This window comes from Sitophilus oryzae, unplaced genomic scaffold (genome assembly GCF_002938485.1).
Source record: "Sitophilus oryzae breed Bouriz unplaced genomic scaffold, Soryzae_2.0 scaffold_1386_pilon_pilon, whole genome shotgun sequence".
NCBI lineage: Eukaryota > Metazoa > Arthropoda > Insecta > Coleoptera > Curculionidae > Sitophilus > Sitophilus oryzae.
The window spans coordinates 89,605-103,985 of NW_022146044.1; the positions used below are offsets into that span (position 1 = coordinate 89,605).

Sequence of the window (14,381 nt, forward strand, 5' to 3'; positions counted from 1 at the left end):
ATTTAGATCTGCTTCAATTTATTTTTTAAAATACGATAAGTTTTGTGTTGGAAATAACGAAGATTCTTTATGTAAAATAAATCATATTTTTTTTTTTTGTGTTTATTTTTTTGATACCCCTGTATCGAGCCCTGTATAACATTTAAGGAAGCAAAAATTACAATTTTTTAGTAAAGTTATTTCTCTGCGGTTTCAAAGTCAGCACAAGAATTAACTCTCAAAACTAATGTACAGGGTATTGATTAATCTTTTATAGCATGCTATTTAAAGATCTATTTTAATATCTGAAAAATATTTTTTTTAGTTTATTTTATATTAAACATTTATAATAAAATGCCTTATTTTATGCCCAAGAATTCAGAAATGAAATAAAATGCGGGTGTTCCATAAGAAAACATATAAACTCTTGGTATGGATCTTAGTTCTGACGTATCCTGTACATTTGAAGTAATTTTAAATTATGCACATTGCTCTCTTATATACCCATAAATTTTGTCTCTACATCTTTACGTTTTCGTATAATCAAAAAATCAAAAAAAAAAAAAAAAAAAAAACCCTGTATAATTAAAAAACTTAAAAAAAAACATTTTAAGTTTTTTTTTTTTTTTTAATTTTCTCATTTTTTTACGTAGTGTAATTTAAGTTAAATATTTCTTATTTTTAAATTTTAACTTAAATTTTACTCTGTATACTGTGAGAAATCCAAATAGCTTTAAAATAAAAACCAAAACCTTTTTTTATTTTTTTAAAATATATTGTAAAGAGAAATGAAATAAATTTTTAAACTTACCAACACAACAGGTAGTCTATTGCATCCAGAGCCTCATATTCAACAGCAACGTGTAAAGGAGTGTTTCCAGCATTGTCTTGGGCATTTAAATCTGCAAGAGAAATAAAGCATAATAATACAGTGTGAGTTCTAGACAAGTGCAAATATTTTAAGGGTAGTATATTTTGATTCCAGAAACACGACTCTATGATTTTATTTTCGAAAAAATTTGGATTATTTTTTTCACTGTTTAGTTAAAACATAATTACGTAATAATATGACACCATAGGTAGTAGATTAATTTTAAAACCTACGTTTTCTAATTAAAAACAAAGTAAAAAAAAAAATATTATTTTCAAAAGTAAAATAACTCGGATTTTTGGACTAGTATCCTGTTTAACTATTTTATTATATTCATAAAAATGTTTACTGAAAACTTTTTCTCCGTATTTGTTTAAAATACTTATATGTCTAGAGAATCTCTATTTTTTATGAAGCTGAAATTTGTGATAAAGAATGTGTAAGAAATATATGACCTAATATAAGCTTCACCATATTTCAACGTTAGACCCTATATACACTACATTATTAATTCTTATATGTATATTACTAGGCATAATAATTTGAAGGTAATTTTTATTTACAAATAACATATTCGACGAGATTGCAATAAAGAAAACGAGTTTTTTAAGACATACAGGGTGAACGTATAAATAGTTAAAATAGACAAATTAAATAAAAAAAAATCATTTTTCGCTTAAATTTAAAACCACTGTATTTGTTTCTGGGTTTTCCAATCCAATAAATTTAATCTCAGTTCAGTTGCTGTGATCGAAATGTGCTACCACTAAAACTATCTGCACTCATTTTACACTTTTATTTAAGTCTATCCTGTTGAAATATCGAGCAGAATGGTCTAAATATCTTTTAGCTTCTTTAGGCCCAAATAAATATTTTTTTAATAGTGTATCTACAGGGTGGCCCGCACTGTATTCCGCAAACTTCGGCAGCTTATTTCTGCACATAAAATAAGTAAAAAGTTCGTAGTATAAACTTATGTCCTAAAATCTTCATTTCGGATATTATAGGATGTAGAAGTTTCATTTTTATATCGATTTTTCCAAATAAATTATTGAACAATATCGATTATTTGGATGAAAATTGGTATCTGTGTTTTGAAATTTTATATGGACATTTCTTGTTTACTCAAGTTAATCCAACTACATGAAATTTATTCAATTAGTTTTAATAAAAAGTAATCCTATGTAAATAGACTTTATTTCCTGTGTAAATAGACTTTCTCTTTGAGAAAATGTTGAGAAATTAATTTTTGTTGGGGGCGCCACATACATGTTATTTTGCTGTTTTGAATATAATAAACTTTTCGTCCGTCCCTATATTACATACTGAGTGAAACAAAATATACATTTATGCCTTACTTTACGTTAAATGTATCTTGCTAAAAATCACTGCGAACAAACCGTTCTCGAGATATTTGGATCTTAATATAATCAATTGTAGAATTTTATTTAAAGATTCTTATTCTTCTTTACGTTGGCCGTCTCTTTCGTGGAGGGTGGCGATCACATTGGCAAAATCTCCACGATTCTCGGCTTTCCTTATAAGTTCTTCAAAAGCTAGGTTCTTCAAAAGTTAGGTGGTAATTTAAAGATAAAGATACAGAACTATTCGAGGAATTATTTTATTTAAATAATTTCAAGATTAAGTCCTCGCACCCAGATGGCGTTCTAAGTATTGTTATTAGACAGTTAAAACAAGGCACAATACGTATACGTATCTCTCGACACGTATCGCAGAAACTTACGTTACGTTTGCCGTTGCGTTGTCGTGTAAACAAGAGTTAAAACAAGTATTTTAAAAAAAAAAAAAAAAAAAAAAAAAAAAATTAATTCTAAATTATTTTTTGAAACAATTTATTTAATTTTAAAATTGGAAAATTGATATCTATTACTCCATTGATTCCACATTAATTTATAAAAGTGATATCGAAAACTGAGCAAAATTATAAATGGGAAACTATTTTATTACAGAAAGTCTAGTCCTTCAACTTAAAATGCTCTTCGTAATTTCGTAATAAAAAATATTGGAAAACAGACACAGCTTTATGATTATTTATTAGCTTCCATCTTTTAGAATCCTCATATGGATTTTTGCTAAGAACTAGCATTTATTAAATAGATTTTCCAAAATGATTTATATGCATACCTTATATTATATACTAATATTGTAATAAAATAGGCCCAGTTCTTTTACACAGGCCAAAAACAGAAATTTATGAAATAACTTAATTACTATAGCCAGTTGTGGAAACGAGTTGTTTGTGAACTTGTACGTTCGGCATCATTTGGTGTGAAAATCGAAACTACTTCGGCTCGATACGTTTGCGTTTTTATACGTACGTAAAGGCACGTAAAGATACGTATCACGTATCCGTAAACGCAATTGAATTTCACACTGCGCAAGCGTTCATGTCAAACGATACGTTTACGTCTTTGGCCGTGCTTTAACTGTCTATTATCTATGTATTTTTCTTCAAGTTTATTTTGTGGCGACACTTTTCAGTGCGATCGAGTTCGTTGGGTCACTTTATTTCTGACAGTATAGGTATAGGCATACCTGGTGTCTGCCTTCATCGCGATATTGGTGGCTAAAGGCTGAACCCGATAGAGCTATCGGCGTTTGTTGATTTGCCAAATTTTGTTTTCGGCAAACCCTCTAAGCAGAGGTAAGACTCTTATTTTAAACGTAACGTTTCCGTATTAACTTTTTTTTTTTTTTTTTTTTTTTTTTTTTTTTTTTTTTTTTTTTTTTTTTTTCAAAATACTAATTTTCTGGTACCAATTTTTGTCTTTTTTTGTACCTAACATTTGGTCCACGTTTTGTCCCTACATTTTACACCGGGAATAACGAAGGAATCTCATGAATCCACACAAGTTTTCGATCCTGTCTGTCCAGAAACAACTTACATCACCATCCAGTTCCGATAGCAGTTCACCACAACCAGCTTGTGGCCAGAACGGATAAAACAGGCCAGATCATTTGATTTATATTCTATATAAATTTAATTTCATTTAAAAAAAAAAAAAAAAAAAAAATATTATATATTTAATTACTTAAGAATTCACTTTGATAAATCCTACACACATGTTATGCATATTTCTGATATTCACATAGTACGGTTTTTTTTTATTTTTTTGAATATAAAAAGTCCCTACACTTTGATACCAAGATCGCCAGACTTTATGCGGAATAATTCTTTTAAAAATATTATTCATAAGCGTGCAGATTTAATATTATACTTATTAATATACACATATCAATACAATTAACCAACAAATATTGTTCAAACATCAATTTTTTCATATCCTGATATAATCTATTTTACATTTAATTATTATTAATATACTTAGTTATTAGTTTATCTCAGCGTTCATTTGTGTAATTCCTAAAATAAGTAATACCTATATTCTGAGTTGATTTCTAAGTTTTTCAACTTTTTTCAGAGTTTCGAAGTAAATGAGAACTGAGTGGCGCCTCCTGCTCACCGGCGACAGGCTCCGTCGCATAGCTGTTAGTATGTTTTAAATATTTTTCCAAAAGAAATTTCTTATAAAAAACATTCCATCTTTTTTATAACTTCTAATGCTACACAATAATACATGTCATGAAAATTTTGACAAAAAGATTTTCACGAGAAAGATATTTGGCTAAACTAATAATTTTCGAGACATCATAGGTTCAACTGATGCTGTTTTAAAACCTAACTGTAAGTTTTCTAGAAATTTTGCAGAATGTTTCGAAAATTATTAATTTACTCAAATATCTGGAGCTAGCGGACATAATATGTTCACTAGATAGATATTAAGAAACATTTTAGGTTATAAGAGACATTTTTTAACACAACTGTATATTTTTTTTTCACTCATTAGTGTAATATAAGGACGGACAAAAGTTTATTACCCTTCAAAACAGTTAAAAAATATGTAGGTGGCGCCCCCTACAAGTAGGAGTCATATTGATATCAAAATCAAATTTCCTATGTCAAAAAACCCTCAGACACAAATTTTCATCTAAATATTGACGTTACTTCAGAAATTATTTGGAAAAAATCGAAATAAAAATGACATTTCTACACCCTGTATCTCCGAAACTAAGCATTTTAGGACCTACATTTATACGAACTTATTTACTTATTTTTATGTGCAGAATATAAAAAATGTTTATGTTCAGAATATAAAAAAATAATATAAAGTATAAAAAAAAATATTACAAACAAGTTTACAATAATTCAAAAATATCAAAATAGATGCACAATGAATTCTTAGAATTTGTATGTGTACATATTCAATGATTTTTAATAAAAACGCGCGGAATTAACCTAAGCTAGTCAGTAACAAAAATTAATAACAATCCAAATAACAAGCCTAATAATATATTATTTCAGTTTATAATTTCTAAAATATTTTCATTAAGATTCGTTAAACAAACATGTTTTTTATCCAAAGGTTTTTTTATCCTAGTAATTTTTTTGAAGCATATATGCTTCCGAGGTTTCCAGAATACAGGTTAGACTACCCTGTATATGAAAGAAGCAAATTTTACACTAACAGAACAAGTAGTTTTATTTTTAACAAAATAAATAATTCATTTTCCATTTTGAGATTTTTTTTCAATGTAGATCTAAACTATTATTCCTACACCCACGATATTTATATTACAAATCTTATAGCACATATTATGATGTCTACGAGCTTTCTTGATCCCCTTTTTAAACTCTTAACACCAATTTATGACACATATCGTACAAACCATGTGTACCAGTATCACGTTGGTAAGAGGGCACATTAAAACCCTCAAGTTACAAACAATATAAAAACCAGACACGTGTAGAAAAGCCTTTGTTCAATACCCTATTAATCATTTACCACAAAAACAGTTAAAATCGGCCTATGTAACATATATGAACATGTACATAATGAAATTAATTTAACATATTTAATAAATCGTTAATATCATTACCAAAACTGAAGTTATTAGTTTGAAAGTTTTAATGATCTAGCTCCCCTTATCGAGACAATTAGTTACTATTAACTAAAATTATAATAACACAATACTAAAATAATATGTATATAAGATAATATTGTAATATAGCAGAACTTTAAAAAAATACTGTTTGCCATGGTGCCCACATTTTTTATTATATACATTGTTAAATTTTCTGTAAAATTTGATGAATTTTGATATTATTCACTCTATATCTAACATTAACCATTTTTGAGAAAAAAAAAATTTGGACGAAAAAAACTGCCTGTCAAAAAAATTTGTATAGCCTAAACCATAGACAAACAAATAAAAAGAGACTGGCGAAGAGTGGGACAACGTTCCCGTAGCGCAACTCAGAACGCAAAATTTCGTTCTATTTATGTTGATCTGCGCATTGCGTCTATTGGGCCCACAATCTCATTCTAATATAACAAGAGAGAAAGAAGCAGCCATATAAAACGTAATTTCTAAACAGAAATTAGAACAATCGCCTTTCGTTTTCGTCATCATGACAACCAAGATGACAACATCATGACATGATCATGACAATTCGTGATGTTTGTTAATTTTTCTTTTGTTGATTTACCTTTTTTTCTAAACTCTCGTTATCTTATTGACTTATGAATATGGATAGGGAACAAACTCCTTTGTTCCATATAGGTATTTATATTTTGTTACTTATAATTTTAGGTTATACTATTTGTTATTTTATTTGCTGCAGGAGCCAGTATCATCTATTTTCTATATGTATTGGTGCCCCCTTTCTTTGATAGATATGTTAAAGATCCCCGGTAAAATAAAAGTAAGTATATAGTTATATTTATCATCTTATTAAGTAAAAAGTAGAAGTAGTAGTGTCAAAAATATTTCGAACCTCTCTTAACATAACAAATTAATACAATTAATTTTTTTTATTTTTTGGGCAGGTAATTTATAGCTGGTTTATGGTAACCAGAAACTTTATTAATTATCTGTGTTAATATACCTATTTTACTTTTGTTTTAGGATTAAAACTGGACTTGAAAATGGTTCAGGATCATGATTCTCGTAAAGTCTTCTTTGCTTGGATATTCACTTTGTTATTGCAATTGGGCAGGTTTTTCGAAAATGAGATTTTTAATGCCCTTTAAAAAAATTGGCCGATCGTTTCCTGCAACAGCCTTCTTCTGCATTTAAAATTGGTAGGTGGGTGGAATAAACACTGTTATTTTTTGTTATTATATTATAAAAAGTTTATTTATTTTTATGTATAAATAAATATGTTTATAAAACAGTACAATTTTTGCTTTTTTTATAATTCCCCTTATAATAGTAGTATTCTTTCGTTCTGAAAGAAACTGCAAATTTTCACTTAAACTGATTTATTCCCTACACCACGTTCTCTTTACGTGGTATAGGGAATAAATCAGTTTAAGTAAAAATTTTCAGTTTCAGAATGAAAGTATACTACTAATAATGGCTAATTTAAATTTTCCGCCAGCCAGAATGTGCGATAATGTCTTACGATACGTTTTATACCTATCTCTTTCTTTTTCATATAAAGTACACATAATAAAGAAAGCAAAATAAAATTACACTAAATCACCACAATACACCAAAACACTTTTACTTTTACAATGGACGCGCGTTTCGCTAACCATGTTAGCATCATCAGCAGATGATTATATCCTCCTATATAAACTAATAGTTTAATGGTTAGCGAAACGCGCGTCCAGTGTAAAAGTAAAAGTGTTTTGGTGTATTGTGGTGATTTAGTGTAATTTTATTTTGCTGTGTAACACCAAAGGTTCCAACCCTCAACTGTAATAAAGAAAGATAGCAATAAAGACGTACGTCCTGCCATGGTCCTGCTAATTGGTTTCAAAATTGTTATTCTGAGTTGCGCTACGGGAACGCGGTCCCACTCTTTACCATGGGATTTGTCAGTCTCTTTTTATTTGTTTGTCTATGGCCTAAACGTGAAATTTAGTGATTATGACAGCTACTGTTACATAAAGAAAAAGCATGTAGCTATCTATTTCAAAAATTGAATTGTTCGAATGTCATATAATAATGGCCGAAGCTGTCATGGAATTGAGCGATAAAGAAATTTTTACAAATATTTTTTTTTTCAAATGGAAACCCACTTTTTTATTTCACTAGTGAAAATGTTTTTCAATTCGTAACGTAGTTATTTGATTATACATGTTCCTATACCCAAAATAAATCGTTTTAAGTTGTTCGAGATTTAATTTTAAAGCGTACATTTTTCTGGATTTTAACCACTAGCCTATGACTTTAAAGGTTAAGTGATGTAAAACAATAGATCTGACCATGTCATATTGTGACACTTTATTCAGAAAGCAGTATATTATCGATCATCATTTCCAGGCCAACTTTGCGCCGTTTTTTTTTCGATCATACGTTATATTTTATTAATAATATCAACTATTAGATATCACAAAAAGCGAAAATACGACATATATTTTTATGAATACACTTTTTAAACTCTTAAGCAGGCAGTATTTATAATACAGGAAATTCAAATAATTAGTTTTCTGACAAATGGAAATAAATTGTCTGCTTATTTGACACTTAATATAAAAGGAAGCTAGATAAAATCAAGACAAATATACGTTTTAAAATTAAGTCTGAAATAACTTAAAAACAATTTATTTTCGATATAGGAACATGTATAGACGAAAAGTAACGAAAAAAATAATTTATGATAATTTTTTAATAGCTCAACTCTATGACAGCTACAGTCATTATTATATGACATTCGAACAATCTAATTTTTGAAATAGATAGCCACATGTCTTCTCTTTATGCCGCAGTGGCTGTGGTAATCAATAATGACTTTTAGGCTATACAGTATTTTTGGACAGGCCTTTTTTTTCGTCCAAAAATTTAAAAATTTTTTATCTCAAAAACGGTTACTGTTAGGTATAGAGTGTTTAATATCAAAATTCATAAAATTTTACAGAAAACTTAATTATGTAATAAAAAATGGGGCGAGCCTCACATTATTATGAAAAACGAATTCAAATATCGTCAAAAAATTAATATTAAAAAAGGTATTTAATTTTTGGTTTGTTTTGAATTTATTATGTTTATCTTCAATCTCTCTCTCTTTCTCTCTCTCTCTTTCAAACAAGCAAAATGAGAATAGCCAAAAATTTCTATGATGGTGGATCTCTCTGTTTGTTTTAAATGCAATAATCCTAAAATATTAGTATACAAGATTGTTCTTTATTTATTCAAAGAGGTACAGAGAAAGATTTGTCAAGAAGAAACGCGAAATCAATTCGATTCATCTTCGTTCGTGCATAAACCTCGCAAACATCACAAAACCCCTACTCATTACCTTTTGCCTTTGCCACTTTCTTTCTTCTTCAATTTCCGTTTCTCTGTCTGTCTGAATCGAGCACAAATAAACCTCCACGAGCCTTGCTCCTTGCTAATAAAGCGAGGTTACGACACGTAAGACCTTAGTTGTCGCTATGGTAAATTTATACTTTGTCACCGGAGTGGATAGTTTAGTAGTAAAATAGAGAAAAAGGGGATATTTTTACGCGCACGTGCTGTTTTCGTATGCGAAACAGAAATGTTTCAGTAAATATATGAAGCGTCTTATAACTTGCTGCTTTGAACTCTAAAAATCGAATGAAAAGAGATGATTCGGTTCACGTTGCAAAGGTTCTATTTATTGTAAAAGATTTGAACACCTGTGTCGCGTTATTGTGCGTCTCTTTATGTAATACTGGGTGTTGCAAAAATTTAATATTTTCGTATAAATAAGTTGTTTTCGTTTTTTTTTAACTTTTGAAATATATTAAAGTTTCTTACAAGTAACGGAAAAAGGCGTATTAATACTGTTTTTATATTCGTGCATTAGATATGAAATGGACATCATAAGATGACCATTTTTGGATAGTTTTCTTTGGTGTTTAACTTTTTACTTGGCACATTTGAATTTTATTATAAATTTTGCTGATTTGTTGAGCTTTCCTGAATTTATTTTATGTTATTTTTGGTTTATTTCATAATTAGTTATATGCAAAGTATATATGCAAAATTGGAAAGACGTTGTGCCAAAACTTGAATTAGTGTGAGATTATTGTAAAACTTCAAAGAACTTTAAAGATACTTCAAAGAACTTTAAAGATACTTCAAAGAACTTCAAAGATACTTCAAAGAACTTATACAGAACTTATATATATGTGATCGTTGTCAGACAAAAAAAAATTGAACAACCTTTTACTAGTAAGTAACTACATATAACAAACTAAGTACGTTTTTAATCTTGTATATTTATGTTTCTTTTCTACTTGTCAAAAATAATTAGAATCCTTCAATTTAATTTAGTTGATTTAGTAGCGTATCTACAGGGTGGTCCGAACTGTAATCTGGAAACTTCGGCAGCATATTATTCTGCAGATAAAAATAAGTAAAAAAGTTCGTCTAAATGTATGTCCTAAAATACTTAGTTTCGGAGATACAGGGTGTAGAAGTTTCATTTTTATTTCGATTTTTTCCAAATAATTTCTGAAATAACGTCAATATTTGGTTGAAAATTGGTGTCTGGGAGTTTTTCAACATTAGGAATTTGGGTTTAGATGTCAATATGACTCCTATTTGTAGGGTACGCCACCTGTATGTGTTTTAACTGTTATGAAGGTTAATAACTTTTCGTCCGTACCTGTATAAACTAGTGAGTAGAAAAATATACATTTCCGTGATTTTCTGCGTAAAAAATGTTTCTTGGTAAAAATCGCTACCACTAACCGTCTTCAAGATATTTAGAATCTTCTAAAAAATTATTGAAAAAAAAACATGTTGAGTAGATAGTTATTTGACTGAAATTTTTTATAAAGTTGAGAACTTTTTGGGATAAATTTGGATTTTTTTTTTAATTAATCATAAATTCTTCTTCGAAAAAATGATGATAAAACTGTTTCTGTTGAACTTTTGACACAAAATCATTTCAAATTTATGATTTCAGTCTAATAACTATTTAGTCAACATGTTTAATTTATGTAAATTACGACAGGTATTGATAATTTTGATTCCAAATATCTCGAAAACCATTACTCGTAGCGATTTTTACCATGAGATCTTTTTTACGTAAAAATCGTGGTAAATGTATATTTTTTGTTTAGTAGTTTTATACAGTAGCGGACGAAAAGTTATTACTCTTCAAACCAGTTAAAAAATATGTAGGTAGCGCCCTCTACAAGTATGAGTCATATTGACATCAAAATCAAATTTCTCATATCAAAAAACTCCCAGACACAAATTTTCATACAAATATTGATGTTACTTCAGAAATTATTTGGAAAAAATCGAAATAAAAATGAGATCTCTACACCCTGTATCTCCAAATCTAAGCATTTTAAGATATACACTTATACGAACTTTTTTACTTATTTTTATCTGCAGAATATGCTTCCGAAGTTTCCCGAATACAGTTTGGACCGCCCTGTATATTATCTTACATTTATTGCAAATATATTTGTTAATACAATTTTAAAAACTCTCAAAGTAAAAAAGTTAATTATTGAGTATACTAACATTTATTGCACTGGCAGCTAACAACTTAAAAGGTAAACTAAAACTAAAAAAAACAACAACTAAAAACTTAACAATCTAAGCTTAGAAAACTGCTTTTTTAATAATTTACTATTAATCCTTGGAATATAAAGGAAAAATTTAGATATTTTTTATGATATGCCTATATAGTAACTTTATAGTAACTTCCATTCGAGACGATGGGTTATTTCCATAACCGATATATTTCTATGCCACTTTTTAATATTACACAAAGGAAGTAGAAACTTTGTCATTAAATAGCAAAATAAAATTTGCATTGTGTCTGAAACTTTGATGGACTACAAGATTGAGTGACATGGAGTGACATGTAGTAACTTCGGTTTGCCTCATCGATGTCCATCGGCACATAATATTAAAGGATGTGACCACCTGTGTCCTATTTCCGTTTTGCACATATAGAGTGATTTAGTAAAAAAAAATAAAATTAAGTAATGTTAACTGTATTTTTTTAACAATATTATGCATAACACTAAGTGTTTTAAATAAAAAACTCATAATTTTACTGAAATCAGTCAGAATCCAATCTATAGATTTTAGTACAACACTAAATTTTCTAACAAACTAAAAGCACTTTAAGTAACCTATAGTTATTCACTCAGTTTCAATATTAATAATTGCTTTAGAGATAAACCTGAAAAAGCGTTTTTGTTTGTGTTCAGTGTGATACATTTGTTTTCAAGATTATTTGGTTTATTAAAAAATTTGCTTTTATTGTTAATTAACTAAATAATATGTTATTTTTCTTTGGTTTTTAAATACTTTATTTTAGCAGCCATATTCCTAGAAGATAGCAATTAGGGACAGAATCAAAAAAGCACAGTCTGTTCTAATAGCTTGAATGTGGACATAATTTTAAGACTTTGAGTAAAATTTTATTCTTTTAGAGCATAATTGACGTTTTAAATAACACTTCTTAAGTGCTCTGGTAAAATTAGATTTTAATTGTTGGAAGGGTGAGATACTAAAAAAGTCAAGAAATAACATTCTCAAAAAATAATATTTTAATATTTTTTTTACTTTAACCAAAATGAGTAATCATAGTTCTGCATTTCGTATTGGTTGACTAATAAGAAAACATTGTAACGTACTTAATAAGAAATAAAACAATTCATATGAAAATAACTGATATGCTAGTACAGGAACGCGACTTTGTTAATTTCAAAAAATTCAAATGAGGTAAATTATCAGTTCAATATACCATAAAGAAAATTAATATTGAAATTGAATTTTATCGCTTTTTTTTCTAATATGGGCCTTGAGATGATAAATATCAATAAAAAATAGAAAATTAAAATGCAAAGACAGTTAATGACATTTAAAACAAACTAGTTAAGGTACATATTTTATACAGTTACGTTTAATTAAAAGTTTGGTAAATCCGCAAGAATCACGGTTTATATCAAAGTTGATTGAAAGGCATTTTAAAATAATTGTATAGATGTAAGAAAGATGCTTAAATATTCCCGACATTTAAAACAAACTAATTTAGGTATATTTTTAATATAGTTATCTTCAAAAATTCGCAAAAAACAGAGAATCAGTGTTTATATCAAAGTTGTTGAAACAGAATTTTAAAATAATGGTATAAATAGGCGAGAAAGATGCTTAAAATATTCCATTTGAATCAAATTTTCATTTTTATTTACATACCATTTTCCATATTCTAATGTGCTGATTTTAATTTATTTATACAGCGTGTTCTCAATTTGAGGGTGACATTTGGGATTACAGGAGGAGCGTCATAACCATGATAGGTACAGCCTCGCCACAAAAAGTGTAATTTTTACTCCTAGTAAAACACTATACTATTTTTGTATTTAAATAAATAAAGTTAATGATGGTATCTCAGAATCTATATGTCTGATTTGACAATAATTCAAAGCATCATATTATAAAAAGTAATAAGTGAAAATTAAGTATCACTTATTTTAAAGAAAGCCTCTAATATATTCAAAAAAGAAATAAAGACAATTTTACAATATTTCAATTTATTCCAAATATCCTCGGAAGTATTAGGAATATTTTTAATTTTCAATTCATCCTTTTATTAGAAATGATATCGCAAGACTTTGCAATTAAAACAACTTTTTATATCTCATATAGTTTTTAACATACCAAAGGTTATACTCGATTTTGGACATCCTGTACATACGAGCAGTTTTATTCTCTAACAAATATTGTATTAGTACATTATTTCCAAATACTTTTCACACAATTTTAGATTATGACAAAATTAAAATATTTGACTGATTCAAAATAAGCCTAACTTCTCTTTATACGATACACCTTTTCTCTCTGTACTCACCTCCGCCCTGTTGCCTGATGAACGTGAGTATATTCGTCCTGTTCCTGGACGCGGCCTGGTGAGCTGTGGTCCTCCCTCTGGGATCTCTGAGCGACAGCCGACTGGGATCCTGGAGGTAGAGTTTCTGAAACATGTCCAGATTGCCGCTCTCAGCCGCCTGGAAAAACAAACGTAAAATTATGAAATTTTGGTGGTTTGACAAAGTCATTGTTTTATCACTGCTTCTAAAATATTTGTTATTTTGTAGGTAAAATAATATGATTTTAAAAAAGAAATAATATTTAACTTCATCACAGAAGTCAAAAGCGTTTCAGAAGAAGTTCAGTCAGAAGCGAAGAATAAAATAGAAAAAAGAAAATTGATTTAAAATTTATAAATAGATGAGTAGTTTTATTTATAAAATTTAAATAAATTTTGAGATTTTTTAGATGATTTGGGAAAAACCCAGACATTTTTCAAGAAAAAAGGTATGATATAATATTATAAAAATAATCAAAAACTCGAATGGAGTTCGAACAAAATCACCAATTAAAATTGCTATTAAATAACAGTTATTGCAGACAAATACTAGTTTGTCTTTTTTATCCATTTATCCAGTTCTCAAAGTTGATTAATCAATAAAAGATTAATAAAGTCGTAATAAATTAGACT

The 14,381-nt window shown here is 28.3% G+C and overlaps 1 protein-coding gene across 1 annotated transcript in view; it reads right to left on the reverse strand.

The window, feature by feature from the left end:
- LOC115875431 (transient receptor potential cation channel subfamily A member 1-like) overlaps positions 1-13,887 on the reverse strand; it is a gene marked incomplete at both ends in the record, with an annotated part of 68,146 nt that extends 54,259 nt beyond the window's left edge. Inside the window, 2 exon segments of the mRNA XM_030890887.1 lie at positions 791-881; positions 13,731-13,887. Coding sequence (XP_030746747.1) covers positions 791-881; positions 13,731-13,887 — 248 coding nt within the window.
- Between the last annotated feature and the right edge of the window lie 494 nt (positions 13,888-14,381).